Source organism: Schistocerca gregaria, chromosome 1, assembly GCF_023897955.1.
Source record: "Schistocerca gregaria isolate iqSchGreg1 chromosome 1, iqSchGreg1.2, whole genome shotgun sequence".
NCBI lineage: Eukaryota > Metazoa > Arthropoda > Insecta > Orthoptera > Acrididae > Schistocerca > Schistocerca gregaria.
In genome coordinates, this window is record NC_064920.1 from 370486498 (window position 1) to 370510078 (window position 23581).

General features: G+C 45.0%; 1 protein-coding gene and 1 pseudogene across 1 annotated transcript in view; both read right to left on the bottom strand.

Annotated features, from left to right (window-relative positions):
• LOC126346953 (uncharacterized) overlaps window positions 1–23581 on the bottom strand; it is a 1435518-nt gene that overhangs the window by 894617 nt on the left and 517320 nt on the right. Inside the window, exon 3 of the mRNA XM_050002230.1 lies at window positions 7902–8174. Coding sequence (XP_049858187.1) covers window positions 7902–8174 — 273 coding nt within the window. The remainder of the gene's footprint in view (window positions 1–7901; window positions 8175–23581) is intronic.
• On the bottom strand, window positions 17641–17758 carry LOC126288080 (5S ribosomal RNA; annotated as a pseudogene).

The following is a 23581-nucleotide window of genomic DNA, read 5'->3' on the forward strand; positions in this document are numbered from 1 at the left end:
TCCCGATCCTTCCCTAATCCGATGGGACAGATGACCTCGCTGTTTGCTCCATTCCCCAGAATCAACCAACCAACCAACCAAGAGGAGGTGGGCAAAAATATGGAAACACAACATATTTCCATGCCTAATACGGTGCACGAAAACTGTTGGTATTCAAATCAGCATCCAGTAGTTTCGTAACAGACGAATACACGTCTTGTATTGTTTTATCTATATAGTTTTCAAGGCAATAATATATCATTCTTCCCTCAAAAATTGCCGGCCGCTGTGGTCTCGCGGTTCTAGGCGCGCAGTCCGGAACCGTGCGACTGCTACGGTCGCAGGTTCGAATCCTGCCTCGGGCATGGATGTGTGTGATGTCCTTAGGTTAGTTAGGTTTAAGTAGTTCTAAGTTCTAGGGGACTAATGACCACAGCAGTTGAGTCCCATAGTGCTCAGAGCCATTTGAACCATTTGAACCCTCAAAAATTCTGACAAGTTCAGGTATCGATTACGGAGATGGATAACGATCACGCACCCTTCTCCCCAAAGTATACCACAGAGCCTCACTAGTACTGAGATCTGGTCACATTGATGACCAATGGAGATGCAACAATTCACCCTTGTGGTCACATAACAAATCCTGGACGATGGGAGCTGTGTGAACGACGGCTGTGTCTTCTTGTATCTCCATTGGCGAACCTTTATTGTTCTATGCGACGGACCTGATTAGCCAAAACTGTGACATCCTTGGTAGTAATGAACATCAACACAAGGAAAACGAGGATAATGGAATGTAGTTGAATTAAGTCTGGTGATGTGAGGTAATTAGATTAGGAAATGAGACATTTAAAGTAGTAAAGGAGTTTTGCTATTTGGGGAGCAAAATAACTGATGATGGTCGAAGTAGAAGGATATAAAATGTAGGCTGGCAATGGCAAGAAAAGCGTTTCTGAAGTAGAGAAATTTGTTAACATCGAGTATAGATTTCAGTGCCAGGAAGTCGTTTCTGAAAGTATTTGTATGGAGTGTAGCCATGTATGGAAGTGAAACATGGATGATAAATAGTTTAGACAAGAAGAGAATAGAAGCTTTCGAAATGTGGTGCTACAGAAAACGCTGAAGATTAGATGGGTAGATCACATAATTAATGAGGAGATATTGAATAGAATTGGGGAGAAGAGGAGCCTGTGGCACAACTTGACAAGAAAAAGGGACCAGTTGGTGGGACATGTTCTGAGGCATCGAGGGATCACAGATTTAGTATTGGAGGGTAGTGTGGAGGGTAAAAATCATAGAGGGAGACCAAGAGATGAATACACTAAGCAGATTCAGAAGGACGTAGGTTGCAGTAAGTACTGGGAGATGAAGAAGCTTGCACAGGATAGAGTAGCAGGGAGAGCTGCATCAAACCAGTCTGAGGACTGAAGACCACAATAACAACATTGGTAGTAATGTGACATTGTAGACTACCCAAAATTCCGCACTGTCTCACTCTTGGGCCATAAACTTGCCAGTAAGGTGGACACAAAGTTAAACAAGTATCACCTTCCATATCATCTATTGCTCCAAAGCTCGGTTCTTATGGCTTTGGTGCCATGTTTTCCCGCTACGGGTATCTGCATCAAGGACGTGTTGTTTTGGGTTCCCAGCTCGCCCCGCAATTCCCTGTTTATGGAGCTCCCTCCGTGTTGTTTCGGTGCTGACAGGATTTGCAAGTGCTACATTTAGTTGTTGCAGTGACTTCTACAGCTGTCGACCATTTATTTCTCGTTGCAATTCACTTCAACGACCTCCGTCACGATCACTGAACACACACTTTCGCCCACTTTGTGACTTGTTTCCCAGTAACCGGTGTACATATCCGATATGGAGCCACTTGGAGCACCAAACATTTAGGCTCCTTTGTTACGAAAGTAGCCACCGTATGAGCACCAAAAAGTTCTCCATTTTAGAATACGCTTACCTCCTACATAGTGCACTCACAACTACGCAGACCGCAGTCCACAGCTGGTACTTACAAAAAGTTGAGGTCATTGTAAAGGTGCCGTTTGTGATCAAATACAACAGCGCAACTTGCAGGCTTGGTTAGCATCTGCGCTTACGTTCAAGCATACATCTTTCGCAGTGAAACTTCCTGGCAGATTAAAACTGTGTGCCGGACCGAGACTCGAACTCGGGACCTTTGCCTTTTGCGGACACGTGCTCTAACATGTGACCTACCCAAGCACGACTCACACCCCGTCCTCACAGCTTTACTTGCGCCAGTACCTCGTCTCCTACTTTCCAAACTTCACAGAAGCTCTCCTGCGAACCTGGAAACATCCCCAAGGCTGTGGCTACGCCTTGTCTCCGCATATTCTTTCTTCCAGGAGTGCTAGTTCTGCAAGGTTCACAGGAGAGCTTCTGTGAAGTTTGGAAAGTAGGAGACGAAGTACTGGCGGTAGTAAAGCTGTGAGGACGAGGGGTGAGTCGTGCTTGGGTAGCTCAGATGGTAGAGCACTTACCCGCGAAAGGCAAAGGTCCCTAGTTCGAATCTCGGTCAGGCACACAGTTTTAATCTGCCAGGAAGTTTCATATCAGCGCACACTCCGCTGCAGAGTGAAAATCTCATTCTGGACATTAGTTTACATGTTGTCGTGTCAAAATAACTTCCTGTACCTCACTGCTTGTAAATTACTTGAACAACAATATTTCTGTGACTATTGTACATATGTCGTAACTATGCTCCTACTCTCTTCAACTGTCACGATAAGGGTAGGTCGAAAGTTCCTTGGTAACAGCACGTGAATTTCGCTCACATATCCACGTATGACTTGAAATAATTGAAATAACAGTTACTGTTCTCATGGAAAAAACACTTTTAGCATCACGATTATCGGATGCAGTATCCGTCTGTTGAATCGATTTTATTTCATCGTAATCCCGTCGTTTATCTGGTTTAGGTGCATGAAAAGAAATTGTGTATAAATGGATTATGCATTTTTTTATTGCTTCATTGATGGCCATGTAACAATGTATTCATTTCTTTTGGTGCCTCGACTTTAACTAATTTTATGTTGGTATTTGTATATCAGTTCACATGCAAACTTTCCGTACATGGGCGTCTCGGAGTGAGAGAACGCTGCGATAACATTTCTGAAGTTACACCCACTAGAAACGGACTGTTTCAAGTAAGTACGGTTAGCAGACGTATGGCAAATTATGGATATGCCTTACATTTGAACCCACTGTCTAGCGTTTTGGTACGAATTAAACAACTTGAATGTACTGTACTGTGGAGACTTTTATAATAGTTAGAATCGTCATCAGTGCTGGTGGAATAGCGGAAACATCTTGCTAATACAGTAGAAGCCACTACGTTACGATGGATAGCGAATGTCCAACAGAAAAGAAACAAACATCGAGTGTTCCCAAAGAAGCTAAACAGGAACTCTAATGTTCTCTATATACCGGGCACTTATTATTAAAGTGCAGCGACTCACAGAGGTCCAGCGTGGGCTGCAGCTACCGTATGGCAGTAACTTTATAGTTAATCTAATGAGTTGATGTGGGACCGATTTAGATTGGAAAAAATTAATTCCAGTTTTGTCCACCAGGTGAAAATCTGGCACTGCACACCATCTCGTCGACGCTCCTGCCACTCATACTGGGCAACTTTTGTAAGCGGTAGTCAGTAATAAAATTAATGTTATGCCTGTCTCGCTTGTCTGACCTTTTCTGCCCACGTCCTGTTCCTAATCCATTACATATGGAAACATTTATGGATGTTTCTTCTTACATTCACAGCATCAGATTTGCACCTGGTGGCCAAAACTGGAACTAAGTTTTTTCCAGCGTAAATCGGTCCGGTATTACAGTATCTTCCAAGTTTCTCTGCCATAGGGTAATTACAGCCCACACTACACCTCTATGAGTAGCTGGAGGTCATTGTAACAACCCAATATATAGGTGATTTATGAGAGAGGATCAACAGCCCAGTAACACTGATCGCTCATAATGCTGTTTTGAACAGGATAGTATCGTCACAGGATTATCGTAAAAACTGTAGAAAGATCTGGACGAAATTTCCACTTGATACAATAAATCGAGATGTATTTGAATGTGGATAAATCCAAGGTAATGCTTAAAATGAAGGGAAAGTATTGTATAGTACCTTATTATAGCATTGGTTGTAAACATCTTGATCACGTCACATCGAGTAAATACTTAGGTGTAATATTAAGAAGCGACGTAAAATATGTCCATCACATAATATAATATTGGGGACGGAGAATGGAAGACTTAGATTTGTTGGAAGGGTACTGGGAGAGTGAGATGCATCTGTAAAGTAAATTGCATAAAAGAAGCTAGTGTGGCCAATTCTAGAGTACTGTTTCAGTACATGGAATGCTTACGAAGTAGGTGTGACAAGAGTCATCAGACTAATCCGAAGAAGCGCTTTTAGAAACGAAAGTTCAAGGAAAATATTCGGGGAACTTAAATGAGAATTCCTGGGAGGTAGCCGCCGTTGTTCTCACGGACTCCTGTTGGGTAAATTTAGAGAGCCTGATCTGGGAGAGTACTATGCAACTATTATGCTACAACGACAATATAACTTCCGTAGACTAAGAAGAGAGAGACTAGGAAATGCGCAGTGGCATACAGACAGTCATTATTTTCCCTTGGCTCAGTAAGTGGGTGGAATAGGAAAGAAAATTGGTTGTTAAAAAAACATTTTTGGAAGATGACTGCAAACAGCCGTTAAGTAATGTATAAAATGCATATTTGAATCATCAGCTGTTTTTATTTTAAACCCAAACTCCAGCGGTTTCGGTCTTGGACCATCTTTGCTGATGAAGAATTAAAATGGTTCAAGCCATTATATTGCATAATGCAATTCTACCGGTTTCGGTCTTGGACCATGTTCACGGATGAAGGGTTAGAATGGTTTAAGCCATCACATTGCAATGCAATATCATGGCTTAAGCCATTTCAACCCTTGGTCCGTGAAGATGGTCCAAGACCGAAACTGGGTTAAAATGGTTGAAGCCATCATACTGCAACGCAATATCGTGGCTTAAACTATTTCAACCCTTCATCCGTGAACATGGTCCAAGACCGAAACTGGTAGAATTTGCGTCCAAAATAAGAACAGCTGATGATTCAAATATGCATTTTATACAAAATTGGCTGTAATGTATCATGTACTCTCCACCATGCACTGTAAGGTGGCTTCAAGAGAATATACACTGATGGTCCAAAACGTAATGACCATTGCTGCTGTTGCAGACACCTGACGTGGCACGTTGAGCTGAGACAAACGGGGAACATTCCAGCGGTGACAGAGGCCGGACATTGGGGACTCCACTGACAAAGTGACTCTCACAAAGGGCAGGTTCTTACGGCTCGGTGCTTGGGAACGAACATCTCGGAAACGATAAAGCTGACCAGCTGTTCGCGTGACACTGTTGGGAGTATTTTTGGAGAGTGAAGGACGGTGGAACCATGAGTAAGCTACAAGATGTTGATAGTCCACGCATCAACACAGAATGTGGAATCAGAGGGCTGCTGGATCTGAAAAGCAGGATACGCAGCGTTCTATCGCGGGTCTTACGACAGAGTACAACGCTGGTGCAGGCACAAGTGTTTCGAATTCCACTGTTCCGCACATATTGTTGAACAGCTAATATTCCGTATGTGTTCCAATGCTGATCCAACGGCATCTTCCAATATGGTTGCGGTGTGCACGAATCATCGAGATGAGACCGATCATCTTGAGGAACGTGCCACCGGATGGAATTACGCACATTTCGTACTACACCAGGTCGACTTTCGTTTCCAGATATACTGCGATCCAGGTGAACGACTGCTCGAAAGAACCATTACACACACCAGGATGCAGGCCAGTGGGGACGGTGGCATTTTATGAGAAGGGGGGGGGGGGACATTCGCTGAGCATTCGAGGTACTTGTGGCAGTAATCGAAGACACCAAGACAAATGTCGACTACATGAGCATTATTCGGGATCAGGTGCTTCACTTCATACTTGATATCTTTTCCGATGTCGATGGCAGCAGGAAACTGTCCATATCACAAGGCCACCAACGTTCTGCAGTGGCTCCAGTCACATGATGATGATCTTACTTTGATGACTTGGCCATCAAATTCGACTTATTAGAACCTTATGCCTGGGCTCCAGCGCCACTGCCACGTACGAACGGCCCATTATTTATGGAAGTTTCTTCAGCAACGTGTGGACATCTGGTGCCTCAAACCTTCGCAAACGTACCATGGAACTGTAGAATCCATGCCACCCAAAATCGCTTTTGTAGTGTGTTCCAGCGGTGGGCCGATATACTATTATGCAAGTGGCCACAAGTCGTAATTTTTTGGCTCCTCACTGCAAGCAGACGTAGCAGTAAGACCCGTTATTATAAAATACACTACGGGCCACTGAAATTGCTAAACCAAGAAGAAACGCAGATGATAGACGGGTATTCATTGGACAAATATATTATACTAGAACTGACATGTGATTACATTTTCACGCAATTTGGGTGCATAGATCCTGAGAAATCAGAACCCAGAACAACCACCTCTAGCCGTAATAACGGCACTGATACGCCTGGGCATAGAGTCAAACAGAGCTGCCCATGCAGCTTCAACACGATACGACAGTTCATCAAGAGTAGTGGCTGGCGTATTGTGACGAGCCAGTTGCTCGGTCACGATTGACCAGACGTTTTCAGTTGGTGCGAGATCTGGAAAATGTACTGGCCAGGGCAGCAGTCGAACATTTTCTGTATCCAGATAGGCCCGGACGAGACCTGCAACATGCGGTCGTGCACTATCCTGCTGAAATTTAGGGCTTCGCAGAGATCGAATGAAGGGTAGAGCCACGGGTCGTAACACATCTGAAATGTAACGTCCACTGTTCAAAGTGCCGTCAGTGCGAACAAGAGGTGACCGAGGTATGGCGGTGACGAATACATGCTTCCAATTTACGTTCACCTCGATGACGCCAAACACGGATGTGACCATCATGATGCTGTGAACAGAACCTAGATGCATCCGAACAAATGACGTTTTGCCATTCGTGCACCCAGGTTCGTCGTTGAGTACACCACCGCAGGCTCTCCTGTCTGTGATGCAGCGTCAAGGGTAACCGCAGCCATGGTCTCCGAGCTGATAGTCCATGCTGCTGCAAACGTCGTCGAACTGTTCGTACAGATGGTTGTTGTCTTTCAAACGTCCCCATCTGTTGACTCAGGGATCGAGACGTGGCTGCACGATCCGTTACTGGCATGCGCATAAGGTGCCTGTCATCTCGACTGCTAGTGATACGAGGCCGTTGGGATCCAGCGCGGCATTCCGTATTACCCTCCTAAACCCACCGATTCCATGTTCTGCTTACAGTCACTGGATCTCGACCAACGCGAGCAGTAATGTCGCGATACTATAAACCGCAATGGCAACGCCGGTCAACTGCTGTTTGTGTATGAGAAATCGGTTGGAAACTTTCCTCGTGTCAGCACGTTGTAGGTGTCGCCACCGGCGCCAACTTTGTGTGAATGCTCTGAAAAGCTAATCATTTGCATATCACATCATCTTCTTCCATTCGGTTAAATTTGGCGACTGTAGCACGTCATCTTTGTGGTGTAGCAATTTTAATGGCCAGTAGTGTAGTAATGGGCCGTTGGTACGTGGGATTGGAGCAGGGTCCTAGGCATAAGGTTCTGATACGTCGAATTTGATGGCCAAGACATCAAACCAAGTTCATCATGATGTTCCTGTAGCCACTGCAGAACGTTGGTGGCCTTGTGATATGGACAGTTTCGTGCTGGTAGTTTCTACTGGTAGTTGAGACCTGTCCTGATACTCAGGATCAAAGCTGTCTTCAGTGTCCAGTGAGTAGGTGCCTGGATGCTGGGGTTACTCACATGTGCTTGTGGCAGACGGAGCAGACCCAGTCCGGGGAGCGCTCGAGGTAGTGCCTGCAGGCGCGGCACACGAGCAGCCGGCAGGCCCTGCAGGGCGCGCCGCGGTTCACGAGGCGGCCCAGCGGCGCGCGGCAGCGGGCGCAGGCGCGGCCGGAGCCCACCAGGCTGGTGGCGGGCGAGCCTCCGGGGGACGCGGCGCCGGACTCACTGGCCGCCTCGCCCGCGCGCAGCGCGCCGCGCCGACGCAGCTGCTGCAGCTCCGCCTTCAGCCGCCTGCAACAACCGTTACGGCTCCAGTCACTGCTGGCGGCCGTGTCGCATACTGCTAAGGAACATTAAGGAACATCAGTCCAGTCAAGATCCTTTATTTACTTTATTTATGCATTTATTTCACGTGGCAAGATTGGGGCCTTCAGACCCTCTCTTATACCTAGGCAGACAACTGTAGTAAGAGTATATTACAATTTGTATAGCACAACAACAATATATCAAAAAATGGTACAAATGGCTCTGAGCACTATGGGACTTAACTTCTAAGGTCATCAGTCCCCTAGAACTTAGAACTACTTAAGCCTAACTAACCTAAGGACATCACACACAGCCATGCCCGAGGGAGGATTCGAACACCTGCGACCAGTTCCAGAATGTAGCGCCTAGAACCGCTCGGCCAGCCCGGCCGGCAACAATATATCATCATCATATGATCATGATCAACAGAGATCGTGATGATGAAACTTTGTGTTCTGCCGTACGACAAGTCGTGGGGGGAGCCTCGTCAGAGTGGTCCACCGCATGAGCGCGTAGTGAAGTAATTCCTCTGGTGGTTTCCCATTGCCTTCCACTGGTGATGATGAAATGATAATGGGGACAGCAAAACACCCAGTCCCTGAGTGGAGAAAATCTGTGACCCAGCCAGGAATCGAACCCAAGCCCCTTGGCATGACAGACCGCCATGCTGACCACTCAGGTATCGGGGCGGATTCATGATGATGAACATGATGCTAATTACTACACAAATATGTATAGTCTATATACAGTATACACACCAGTATCTCCTCCTAAACCCCTGGATCGATCTCAACCACATGTGGCACAAGAACAACAAGCTTCACAAGTTCAGTGGAGTCCATAAGACCCTAGCTCCTATAGGAGTGGTGATACAGTCTAAAACGTTTTTTCTCAGGCCCTGTCATACAGCCTGCCCTGCACGACAGGTGTGTTGCGTGGGAATAGTGTCAGCCTAACTTACTGAGCTGCTTTGCAGGGCAGCCTACATGTAAGGGTCAAGAAACGGTTTTGCACCTCTCGATGTTTTGGCTGCCTTGTATGACAATTGAGTTGTGTTGGAGTATTAGCTTGTTTTCGCCCTCTGTTTTGCTGGGGTTACAAGTGCAGATGGGTACAGCTGAGGGCCCTCTGTTTTGCTGGGGTTACAGGTGCAGATGGGTACAGCTGAGGGAGTTGGGTAGAGAAGGGCAGCAGTAAAGAGAGATGGAATGGGAGGGCAGTAGGTGGACAAAGGGACAGGGAAGGATGATATCGACAGACTGGAGAGAGGCGACATCGCGGCAGACAGACAGAGGAGGAGAGGGACATGCAGGAGAGATAGTGGATAGGTGGGGGGGGGGGGGAGGAGATGGAGGGACGGAGCATGTGGGGAAGAGCAGATGGACATGCAGGAGAGATAGTGGGCAGGTGGGGAGGAGGAGATGGAGGGACGGAGCATGTGGGGAAGAGCAGATGGACCGATAGATGTAGGAGGATGATATGAATACAGAGCAGGGGCAAAGTAGATGCACAGGCAAAGCTGCAGGGGAAAGGCTAGTAATGAATACATGGAAGTTAAGGAATGTAACTTCTATTAAAATTAAGTACTTTACTCATTGCATTTGATAGTACCGAGTGTCGACCCACACACTGAAGTGCTGAGCACTCACTATGTGTAATGCAGATGCGGATATTGAGAACATTGCTGAACATTTCTCTCCTCGATATATCGACAACACAACGATTCCACAGCTAACTAGGGTGATTCCAATCAATGAGAAGGAGTAAGAAACGAGATTCCGTTAGTATGTACACTTTGTACGGCCGCTGCTCAGTTCAGGTTTCAGTTCAGCCTATCATCTCACTGTCGGAGCCCAGAAACAGCGTGCAAGACCTAAATTACGTTGGCTGGACACGTTGGCTGATCTAAGATCGAGAAGCTTAAATCCAAGGTAAGCGTAAAACTGTGAAAAATGGTGCGCTTTGATCCAAAAACTTATCCCATTTCTACTGGAAGGCGCTAGGAAGAGACAGTTATTGAGACAGCTGAAACTGAAAAAGGTTTGGCCAGGCTGGTTCCGAGAATGTTCGTTTGGAATAGTGCGATAATTCTGGATATGACCTCCTTGCAAGAATTGCGACAGTAGATGAAACCTATTTGATTGTTTTCTTTCTCGGCATATTCCACTGATGAATTTTTCTCGGGTTATCAGTCGAGTGGTGGCGTCATCTTGTCGCAACGTTTCAATGAGTTTCGTACCCATCATCCAGCGAAGAAATGTTGGGACGAGACGACGCAACCACTCGGCTGATAAACCGAGAAAAATTCATTAGGTGAAACCTAATTCATCATGAAGACGAAACGGCAATCAATAGGATTGCATCATGCAGATTCGCCGAAGAAGTAGTAGTTTAAAACTGCGCTTTAATTAGGAAAAGTGATGGTTACTATGTTTTTTGATCCAGGAAGACTGTTGCTTCTGTACATTATGCCTACGGAACGACTATGAGTTCTGTCATGTATATGGCAACCGTTAAAAAACTTCGAACTCGAATGTGTAGCGTTCGATATCGGCAAAATCTCGATTTTGTTGCATGATGAAGTCCAGCCACTAGTCTTTGAGAAAACCACCATCTAGATCACAAAACTCGAATGAACAACACTGAAACATCTACACTACAGCCCAGATCTGATACCGTGAGATTACTACCACTTCCGTGAACTGAAGGAATCCCTTCAAGAAAATTGAAGATGACTCCATTTTGAGGGCTGCTAAACAGTGGCTCAGACATGCTTCTCCTGGCTTATCCTGTACGGGTATGCAAGCCTGGAGTTGAAACGGACGGAAATTAGGTTGTCTCTCAAGAATACACTATGTTATCAAAAGTATCAGAACACCTGGCTGAAAATGACTTAGAAGTTCGTGGCACCCTCCATTGGTAATGCTGGAATTCCATATGGTGTTGGCCCACCCTTAGCCTTTATGACAGCTTCCACTCTCGCAGGCGTACGGTCAATCAGGTGCTGAAAGGTTTCTTTGGGAATGGTAGCCCATTCTTCAAGGCGTCCTGTACTGAAAAGAGGTATCCATGTCGGTCGGTGAGGCCTGGCACGAAGTGGGCGTTCCAAAACACCCCAAAGGTCTTCTGTAGTATTCACGTCAGGATTCTGTGCAGGGCAGTCCATTACAGGGATATCATTGTCGTGTAACCTCTACGCCACAGGCTGTGCATTATGAACAGGTTCTCGATCACGTTGAAAGATGCAATCGCCATATCCGAATTGGTCTTCAACAGTGGGAAGCAAGAAGGTGCTTTAAACACCAATGTAGGCATGTGCTGTGATAGTGCCGCGCAAAACAACAAGGCTTAGAAGTCCAAACGCGATCACACCATAACACCACAGCCACCGAATTTTACTGTTGCCACTACACACGCCAGTGTATTTGCATTCGCCATACCCACACCGTGCCATCGGATCGCCACTCTGTGTGCCGTGATTCGTCACTACACTGTTCAGTCGTCCAATGTTTACGGTCATTGCACCAAGCGAGACGTCGTTTGGCATTTACCGGCGTGATCTATGGCGTATGAGCAGCCGCTCGACCATGAAATCCAAGTTTTCTCACCTCCCGGCTAACTGTCATAGTACTTGCAGTGGATCCTGATGCAGTTTGGAATTCCTGTGTGATGGCCTGGATAGATATCAACCTATTTCACATTACGACCCTCTTCAACTGTCGGTGGTCTCTATCAGTCTACAGACGAGGTCTGTCTGTACGCTTTTGTGCAGTATGTGTCCCTTCACGTTTCCACTTCACTATCACATCGTAAACAGTGGATCTAGAGATTTTTAGGAGTGTGGAAATGTCGCGTATAGACGTGTGACACAAGTGACATCCAATCACCTGACCAAGTTCGAAGTCCGTGAGTTCCGCGGAGCGCCCCATTCTGCTCTCTCACGATATATAATGACTACTGAGGTTTCTGATATGGAGTACCTGGCAATAGGTTGCACCACAATGCACCTAATATAAAAAAGTATGTTTTTTGGGGGTATCCGGATACCTTTGATCATATAGCGTATATCACCATGCCGTAAAAATATATCAAAGGTATTGTTTCTAAATCATATGCTATAAAACACTGTGCATTTCTTTTGAGGCGATCTTCGAAAAAGAACCGTGCGGTTACAGCAGAGAGGGAAGCATGCTGGAGAAAAAGTTGACTGGGCAGAATAAGAGTGAAAAATAATAGGGTAAGATTAATATATGAGAGGGAAAGAAACATGAAGTTTTAAATTTCCCCTAGGAGGATCGTAGAGATATAGCTACTACAATCGTTTTATCGCCGCACAATCTCCCGTATGGAGGACATACCAACAGGCACACCTGGCGCTGAAAAGTAGCTGAAACAGTTGTAAACAATGGAGTTGCTATTCGTCTTTATGAAGAATATTCTTAGGCATTTGTCCCATGCCTAGTCTGCATTTATCTCTCGCCCAGTGGGCACTCTAAAGTGAGTGGAAAAAGGGTAAAAGAACGATCCCGCAAAACTGCAGAGCAAAAATCTTTAATGTCGGTTTGCTGCAGAATTCTTGAGCATATTTTCAGTCCGAATACGACCAATTTCCTTGAGAGACAAAAACTTATGTTCACAAACCAATGCCGTTTTAAATAGCACCGTTCGAGCGGAACTCTGATTGCTCTTTTCTCTAACGGCACCCTACCAACCGTGGATGAAGGGCAAGGGGGACAGATTCCATAGCTGTAATGTACCACCCGCCAGAGTAGCGTCTTACCGTACAGCCACCACCCTCCGTCGCAACTACTCTTCAGATTTCCAATAACATGCCAGTTGACGTCGGTAGCTGCCAAATAACCGTAACAGTATACAGGGTAACACGCCAGTATACAACAGTTAACCGCCCTGAAGAATAACGCTGCAAAGTCGGACGAAACGTCACAAGTATAGTTGCTTTAATGATTTATAATAACGCGGCCTAATACCCAAAATTGTTTTATTCGGAACTACTGAGTAAGTTTAGATTTAGCATTTGGGACCGACTGCAAAATGATTCTGTTACCACCGATGTACATCTCGTGACAGGATCGCGACGACAAGATGAGGGAAATCAACGCTTGTAGAAAGCATAGGCCAACATTTATTTTTCCGTCGTTCCATTTTGCAATTGAAGAGGAAAGGCAGTGACTAGCTGAGGTACAAGGTAACCTCCGCCATCAAACGTATGGCTGCGTGTTGGAGTAAGTATGTTGTCAGTCCAGAGAAAGCTTTTTAGGGCGGATCATGTAATGGCGTTATTACAGAATAAAAACAAAGACGCGTATTTCACAAAGGCATTTGCATCCACTGAAAGAAATGGAAAATGTTCCATAGCGAATGGCTTGACCGAACACTGGCAGACCCAGTATTTCCAAGCCTATGGAATATACTGATTAAAATTTCATTCATACGTGAGCTTATTTTCGTTACTACAGATGAAGAACGACGTGAGTAGCTTATTCCAAAAAAAAGCAGCCGTCGCGCGGTTCCAGACTGAAGCGCCTAGAACCGCTCGGCCACTCCAGCCGGCTGAGTCGCTTACATGATGATTAATGGGTGTGTATCTATCATTAGAAGAGATGTGTTTTACAACTGCAAAAATGAAGAAGTGCTCATAGGCTCGTAGCTCTTAAAGTAAGCATGGGCAACCTTCGGTAAGCCGCGCGCCTGAGTCACATACCAACTTAAGTTAGCAGGCCTCCTCGTCAAGCGACAGCAGCGCTCCTAGCGCATAAAATCAATGCTAGAGTATCCGTGACGTTAATGTTTATTGGGTAACGCACCGATATGAATGGCATCCCTTCCCCTATAGGCCACGCACAAATCGTATGCTTCAAAAAACGCATTTTTGAGGGAACATTCATTTTATGTTCACCTCATTTTCAGATTATACTTTTATTTACGCATCGTGAATGGTGTTACTCCACGTACGACGTTTTACAAACATGGCTTAAAAACTTAATTTTCAAAATTCTGCTATGCCGTTAGCAAAGAAATAATGTTCACAACACGTAAATAAATGTAAACATCTGAAGATAGGATGTCAGGCATCTCGAATTATCACCATCGAAAAAATAACACCTATACAAGCAACTGGTTGCAGCTAATTAATCGCTAATTACTTTCAATCAACAGTAGCAATGTGCTATTATCTACGGCGAACAAGAATTATTTAATAATATTAATACGGGAAAGAGTACGAAAGGTATGGTAATAAGATATGCAGTCCCAGTCGATAAGTAGTGAAGAGCAATTTCGAGATTTTTTACCATCCCAATGTTTGAAATTTGGTATGTTAATATTAACACTATCAGTATTTTCACAAATACTTTTGACGACCCATCACAGAGGAATGTTTTTTTAACACTATCTAAAGTAAGCCATCCTACGTTCGTTCATTTTAAAAAGTTTAAGAGTCTAAATCACTTGACCTTAGCATACATCGGCTGTGTTTCACTGGCCTTGGTCATGAGCTGCCAAAAATTGCCTCCCGGGCGGACACTCTCACTCTCTCTCTCTCTCTCTCTCTCTCTCTCTCACTCTCTCTCACTCTCTCTCTCTCTCTCTCTCTGCCTCTCTATGTATCTATTTATCTCCCCCCCCCCCCCCCCCCCCAGAAGTTGAATTTCTACCAGATGGCCGGACTGAAACCAAAAGCGAGCCCTATCCGAGCCGCGGTCCGCCAGTTGCTCACCCGTGTCTTAAGGTACGGACATTAGGGTTCTCGTTTACTGCACTACTTTGCTTCGAATGATCGTTCCTGCCATATCAGTGAGTACTGACCATTCCTCCTGGGACACCCTCAATAGGTTTGTCCTTACGTTCATTTCCTTTGCATATGCCCATCTTTATAAAATAGAATACGTCTCCCTATAAATTTTACCTCCCTATTGACTTAACTGAAGTAAGTCTAGAAAACTGAATGGTTAAAATAATTCTCCTCTGTTATGAAAACAACATTCAACAAGTGGTAGTCAGTAATGTTCCTCATGAGGGGTTAATATCTTTTGACAGTACTATCATAGCCTCCATGCACGCATGTCTGTCAGTCTGAGAATGGCCACGAAGTTCGCAGCGTTGTCGCCTTCTGGCGAAGCCACGAGAGGCTGAGACGGCGTCCTTTTCCTCCACTGGGACGGCCTTCCCCAGGGCCCTCCTCTGTATCGCATTATGTCTTCGCAGCCGGAGAGCCTTACACGACGCGCATCAGCAGCAAAACTCAATTTCTGTCACCACCCAGGGAGCAGAATTTCAGAAATAGAAATGGCGTGTCGCAGACACTGAAACCCTTTGTGACTGACTCAGAAACAGTACCATCCCGTGGTCCATGAAGATATAAAGCTTAGTATAGAATCTGGGCCAACAGTGCCTTGATAAACTTGTGAATAGTATGCCACGACGAATACAGGCATCCATCAATGATAGAGGTCGTGGTACTGGGTATTAGAGGTACCGGTATGTACAGCAACCTGGAGCACCACCTCTGAAGGTCACACTCCGGTAGTGTGTGGTTTTCATCTGCAATAAAAAGGGCAGAAATGTTTAAATTGATCTCTATTCCAATTTCCTGTACAGGTTCCGGAACTCTCGGAACGGAGGTGATGCAAAACTTTTTTTGATGTGTGTATATTGCTTGACTCTTCTAGGAAAAGACACTCGGGAAATTTTATCGGTAAACGTTACCATGATGCACAATGCGTCCCTTGCAATATCTACCAGCGGAGCTGGATAAGCATCAACGCACTTACTAACCAAACCAATGACGAATGCTCTGCATTGGTTCTTCTCTATTTCTTCTGTCAGCCCTGCCTGGTATGTATCCCGTGCTGACGAGCAATATACAAGTATTAATTAAATGAGTTTTTTGGGAGCTAACTCCTACGTGGATAGTCAACACTTCCTGAGGAGCCTTGCGCTGAATCTCCGTCTGGCATATCGCTTTCCTATGACTATTTTTATGTGGCATTTCTACTACAAATCGCACTGTACGCTTGTGATCAGATACTGAATGTATGACTCTGCTTCCAGTGCTTTTTGGGCAGTCATGTAATCATACAATGACTCGTGGTGGTGGTGGTGGTGGTGGTGGTGGTGGTGGTGGTTAGTGTTTAACGTCCCGTCGACAACGAGGTCATTAGAGACGGAGCGCAAGCTCGGGTTAGGGAAGGATTTTGAAGGAAATCGGCCGTGCCCTTGCAAAGGAACCATCCCGGCATTTGCCTGAAACGATTTAGGGAAATCACGGAAAACCTAAATCAGGATGGCCGGAGACGGGATTGAACCGTCGTCCTCCCGAATGCGAGTTCAGTGTGCTAACCACTGCGCCACCTAGCTCGGTACAATGACTCGTCTTTCCGCTTATGTATGCGGAGTGCGTAACATTTAGGTACACTCTGCCTGCTATCAAACTGAGTAGCTATGATCTTTCCCGGGGGTAGAAGGCACTCGGGGCAACAGGCTAGGTATCGCCCCCCTCCTAGCGCCGCGGCGAACGAAAGTTGACGGGTTGCGCGCCACGGACTTTACTTCTCATGCAGGCTGTTTCCGACAGAGCGTGCAAAAATGTAACAGGGCATAGAGAATGTTCCACTGAACAATTTGAGGAAGGAAACAGGGGACAGGAGAAGCCAGTTTAAGGAGATATGAAACTCAACCGCCTTGTCTAGCATTACAATTTTCGAACTTATTTACAACTAATATGCGTACACGTTTACACGTAGTCTGCTGTTTATTTACATTTAAAGTCTTTATTTCCTGCAGGGTAACAAGGAGACTGATTACAAGGAAGTCATGATGGAGGTTTTGTTTACTTGAGGTTCGTGCAAAGAGTTCTACCTGAATTGTTATAGAACGTACCCTTGGCTGTTCGTCAGAGCGTGTAGATACAACATAAAGGCGCACCACTTTAGTGTGGAAGTCCGCAACCATCTCAGTGCCGTATTTCCTGGTCGCTGGACTGGAAAGGAGGTCCTATTTCATGGCCTGCTAGGTCACATGACCTGAATCCCCCTGATTATTTTTTATGGGGATAACTAAAGTCACTTATGTATGAGATCCCTGTGAGTACGCAGATTGAATTAGTTGCCACAATTGTAGCTGTCTTTGATATGATTCGAAACACACTAGGGATATTTATCAGGGTGCGTCACAATCTTGTTCGCCGATTTCATGCTTGCATTGAGGCTGATGGCCGTCAGTTTCAGCACTTTTGTAAGCACTCCGTCTTCAGGCCACATATGGCCCATCGGGACCATCCGACCGCCGTATCATGAAGATGCGGATAGAAGGGGAGTGTGGTCAGCACACCTCTCTTCCTCGTCGTTCTGATGGTTTTCTTTGACCGGAGCCGCTACTATTCGGTCGAGTAGCTCCTCAATTGCCATCACGAGGCCGAGTGCACCCCGAAAAATGGCAACAGCACATGGCGGCCCGGATGGTCACCCATCCAAATGCCGGCCACGCCCGACAGCGCTTAACTACGGTGATCTGACGGGAACCGGTGCATCCACTGCGGCAGGGCCATTGCCACATTTTGTAAGATACAGTACAAATAGTACATTCATTGTGTCAGTGATGGTATTTGCAGTTAACTGCACCTAATGTAAATAAAAAAATACATAGTAATGTGATTTTATTCCTGTTATCTCATAAGCTGGCTTCTCCGATCCCAGGTTTCCCACTCCAAATCGTTCAGTGGAGCATCCTCTATGTTCTGTTAAATTTTTGCACGCTCTTCCGGAAACACTTTCTATACATGGCGGTCCTTAACTACATGACAAAAATGTAGAGGCAGGTGGAGCGGATCTAAATATGCAGATTTCGTATATGAATGTGTGTGCAGCAGTGACACATTACACCGCGAGCTTGTGCAGCAAATCGAATCACATAAAAATGAAAAAGCACGTCAAGGCAAATAAAAAAACACTGCGTCGTCAGGCCACGAGTGGCCTACCGGGACCATCCGACCGCCGTGCCATCCTTAGTGGAGGATGCGGATAGGAGGGGCGTGTGGTCAGCACACCGCTCTCCCGGTCGTTATGATGGTATTCTCGACCGAAGCCGCTACTATTCGGCCGAGTAGCTCCTCAATTAGCATCATGAGGCTGAGTGCAGGCCGAAAAACGGCAACAACGCATGGCGGCCCGGATGGTCACCCATCCAAGTGCTGACCACGCCGACAGCGCTTAACATCGGTAATCTCAAGAGAGCCGGTGTATCCACTGCGGCAAGGCCGTTGCCCACGTCAAGGCAAATGACGTCAGAAATTTACTAATAATTTACAACAGGTGCTTGAAACAGCGGCCGCCAACAGCGATACACGATTCACAACGACGGTGGTTGGATCGGCATACATAAGAAGAGACGTCAGGCGTGTCAATCGCGTGTCCAGCAGCAACAGACACGCGGGGAAATAGATCTTCTGATGTGACCGGACTCTCGTACACCAGGCTTTTTGGATGACCCCACAGGAAAAAATCCACGCAGGTTAAACCGGGAGAGCGCGGTGGCTAGGGAACTGGACCGCTTCGATCAATCCACTGCTGGCCATAGATTCCTGATTGAAGTGAGCTGGGGCTACATCTTACTGGAAATACAATTCGTCTGCGGAAAGCTAAAGGAGCATCGTCCGAAAGTTCACGTAAGACCTACTGTAGGCAGATAACGTGAAACGTCCCCTTAGAACAATTTATACACGACTGTGCTTAAACTGACACACAATAATTTTTAGCGCAACGCAATCTGACTTTCAAAAATCCCTACGAAAGAATGGCCCTGACTAACATTAACCTATATGTTTCACAAATCACTTACCCCACAAAAATCTTCGTGACTCGAACTACTGCAATACATCGAGCGCCACTACTGCCAGCTAACTAAAAGATTCAAACTACGGAAGTCACTAACTACTGATAGGCACAGTTAGCAAATGAAAGATTTTAATAGAGAACAAACAATGTATTTACCTTTATAGTCATAATATATATATCAGTTCATGACACCAATTTTTACAAATTTCAAAACTCCGCCATCTCTCTCCCCACGTCCACCACTGCTGGCGGCTCACCTCCAACTGCGAAACGCTACGCGCTGTTAGCATCCAGCTGCCGCTGCCCGACACTACAATGGCAGACAACAATGCAAACCAGCCACAGACTGCACACGGCACAGCCAGTGATTTTTATACAGAGCGCTATGTGGCGTTACCAATAAGAAAACCTAAACAGCCTACTTACAAACGTATGGCTCAAATGGTTCAAATGGCTCCCAGCACTATGGGACTTAACATCTGAGGTCATCAGTTCCCTAGAACTACTTAAACCTAACTAACCTAAGGACATCACACACATCCATTCCCGAGGCAGGATTCGAACCTGCTACCTTAGCGGTCGCGCGGCTCCAGACTGAAGCGCCTAGAACCGCTAGGCCACACCGGCCGGCGATAACTTTTGTGTCGGCAATTAAACGACTAGGCAGAATGTACGGTTCTACTAAGTTATTGTGAACAATTCTCGCTCAAACATTAATGGAAAACCTTTCTTGGTAGGCTTGTGCTATTGTGTCATGGGGGTTAGCATGAGCCTACAGGTAAGAATTATGGATATTCAACATACCCGACTGCGTAAAGGTAGGTATGTCAGCAAATAAAACATTTGCAGTGAAGGTTTCATTGGCTGCAATCAGCTGTAGGTAAAAAGGAACAAAGTTGAGACGTGGAAGATAACCGACAAGGGTCATTGATAGCACACTCTGTAAATGATACGGATGCATTCTGTCTTCATGTAAAGTCCTCGAAACACTTTGACGACTCACACCCATCGCACGTCCTACAGCTTTCGAGCTTGTCGAAGGATTATCCTCTACTGTATTTACTATTCTTCCTTCCACTGCAGGTGTTCTGCGTTATCTTCCAATGCCAGCTGCAAGCCTGGAAGCATAAAACGTTCCACTCGTGCATAACTCCCGATGAAGACGCTAGATTCTTCGACGATCCGACTGATTCCTGTCAGTGAATCGCTCTCTGTACACCCTTTGAGCAGCTAATCTACTTCCAAGTGCAGCCTCATGCAGGAAGCGCATGTCGGCGAGCTCCGCATTGATGAAACAATGCACGCTGATCGAGATCCGTACCGGAAATGGTGAATCCAGATAGCGAAGCGCTTTTATAGGCTCAAGGCCACAATACTGCACACACATTCTTATACGACATCTGCTTACTTCGGTCCGCTCTACCTGCCGTTACGTGTTTGACATATAATTTAGGAACAACCTGTATACACTATCTTAACCACCCCAAATAAATTCTTGTGTGAAAGAAAAATAATGAAGCAAGTTACGTTTAGCTACTTGGGGGACATTAACCAACATGACTGCCTTACTTGTCACTTTGTTTGTTACGAAGATTAAAAGAAAATATGTCGTTTCTAAATAACAACCAATGGTTTTTATTCGGTAACCCATTTCCTTTACTTAAGACCTGTTCAAAACCGTGTCACAGCGTACCATCCACGTCAACATGATGTTATTACGAATGTAACTTGAAACTGACTTCGACTCACCTGTAGGCCTCCTAGAAAACGCCTCTTTTTTACGCTGTGGCCGAGCGGTTCTAGGCGTTCACTTCGGAACCGCGCTGCTGCTACGGTCGCAGGTTCGAATCCTGTCTGTAACGTTCCCTCTTTCTGTTTATTTAGGTTTGATTTGTTTGATTGTTATTCTTTATTTCTATTATTCGGAATCTTTTTTTTTTTTAAATTGAGCCTGAAACTTGCGTAATAAATACTTCGCGTGAAGTACGATTTGCAGCATAAACAAAAAAAATATTTCGGAAATGTAATCCACTGAATATTAAAAGTAAAGCTTTTGAACAACGCGCGTGACTGACTAGATACATTCAGAGGGTACGTACATTCGCGTGCGAGTGGTTGCGGTCTGATGAGAAATTTTCATTGTGAAATAATTTCGTCGTAACACACTCGGAGATTGCGAACGTACATTCAGAGTAGAGGCACGTAAGTTCTATCATTCCCCGTGGCCTGGGTAAAAGAATGGCAATTATTTAAATCTAAGAGTATTTCTTTTGCATCGGACTAGTATTTTTATAAGAAAAATAAGATTGCAGGTTCTGAATGTCTCGGCAAAACGAATCGGAAGTAATTTTAGCGGCCACGAAAGGAAAGTAGAGAGCACAATCACGTGCCTCTATTGTTGAGCAGCGCCGTTTTGAAGATCTTCGGTTCCATCTAAAACTCGCCTTCTCTGCTTAACATAAATACTCCATAGGCATGGGAATAAGGCTTGTTGTGCGATGAAAATAATATAAAACACATCTTGCGTCTTTTAACTCATTCATTTATCACCCACACACACACTAGTAATTAGACAGTACGACATCCCACCAGCCCATCAGAACAAAAAGCAGTCGTTCATACCAGAAATAAAAAAAAAACGAAGGGCGAAATTGTTCCTATGTCTCTCAAAGATAAAAAGTTTACCAGATATTTCTCTGGTGTGTCACTGGAACAATTTTTCAGCACCTCTGCGATTAAATCACAATATTTTCAGTTCCTTTACATGTCTCAGGCATGGATGTGTGTCATGTCCTTAGGTTAGTTAGGTTAAAGTAGTTCTAAGTTCTACGGGACTGATGGCCTGAAGTGTTAAGTTCATAGTACTTAAAGCCATTTCTTTTACGTCGTAAGATTTCACAACGTTCTTTTTGCTGCAGGGTCTTCAGTCCAATCATAACGCTAGTGTGGTATGCAGTACGTTAGTATTTTGTTCATCAGTAGTAGTAACAGACGGTATTTCATCGAGTAAAACAGAAGTAATATCCGGCGTTCTTCAAGGAAGTGTTATATGCCCTCTATTGTTCCTGATCTATATTAACGACATAGGATTCAATCTAATTAGTCGTCTTAGATTGTCTGCAGATGATTTACCGTCTTGTACAGTCATCAGATGACCAAAACTAATTGCAAAATGATTTAATAAGGTATCTGTGTGGTGCGAAAAGTGGTAGTTGACCCAGAACAAAGAAAAGTGTCAAGTTACTAAAAGAAATCCGCTAAATTTCTATTACGCGATTAGTCACACAAATCTGAAGGCTGTAAATTCAACTAAATACTTAAGGATTACAGTTACAAGTAAACTAAATTGGAATGATCATACAGATGATGATGTGGGAAGAGCAAATCAAAGACTGCGATTCATTGACAGATCACTTAGAAAGTGCAACAGATCTACTAAAGAGACACTGCTTACATCACACTTGTCCACCCTATTCTCGAGTATTGCTGTACGGTGTGGGATCCACATCAGGTGGAATTGACGGATGACATCGAAAAAGTTCAGATATGGGCGACTCGTTATGTATTATCGGGAAATAGGGGAGATAGTGTCACAGACATGATAAGTTAACTGGAGTGGCAACCATTAAAACAAAGGGGTTTTTCGTTGCAACGGGACCTTCTCATGAAATTTCAATCATCAGTTTTCTCCTTCGATTGCGAAAACATTCTGTTGGCACCTACGTACGTAAGGAGAAATGATGATTACGATAAAATAAGAGAAATCACGGCTCGACCAGGAAAATTTAAGTGCTCGTTTTTCCCGCGCCCCGTTCGAGAGTGGAACGGTAGATACAGCTTGAAGGTGGTTCATTGAATCCTCTGCCAGACACTTAATTGCGAATAGCAGAGTAACCACGTAGATGTACATCAGATGTACTGCGAAACTACCGGTTGATCAAAAAGTCAGTATAAATTTGAAAACTGAATAAATCACAGAATAATGTAGACAAAGAGGTGCAAATTGACACGAATACTTGGAATGACATCGGGTTTTATTAGAACCAAAAAAATACAAACGTCCAAAAAATGTCCGGCAGATGGCGCTTCATCTCAGCAGAATAGCAATAATTAGCATAACAAAGTAAGACAAAGCAAAGATGATGATCTTTACAGGAAATGCTCAATATGTCCACCATTATTCCTCAAATAGTCGAGGATAATGTTGTGAACAGCAGTGTAAAGCATGTCCGGAGTTATGGTGAGGCATTGGCGTCGGATGTTGTCTTTCAGCATCCCTAGAGATGTCGGTCGATCACGATACACTTACGACTTCAGGTAACCCCAATGCCAATAATCGGACGGACTGAGGTCCGGGGACCTGGGAGGCCAAGCATGACAAAAATGGCGGCTGAGTACACAATCATCACCAAACGACGCGCGCAAGAGATCTTTCACGCGTCTGGCAATATGGGGTGTTTATTTTTTGGTTCTAATAAAACCACATGTCATTCCAATCATGTGTGTCAATTTTTACCCCTCTGTCTACATTATTCAGTGGTT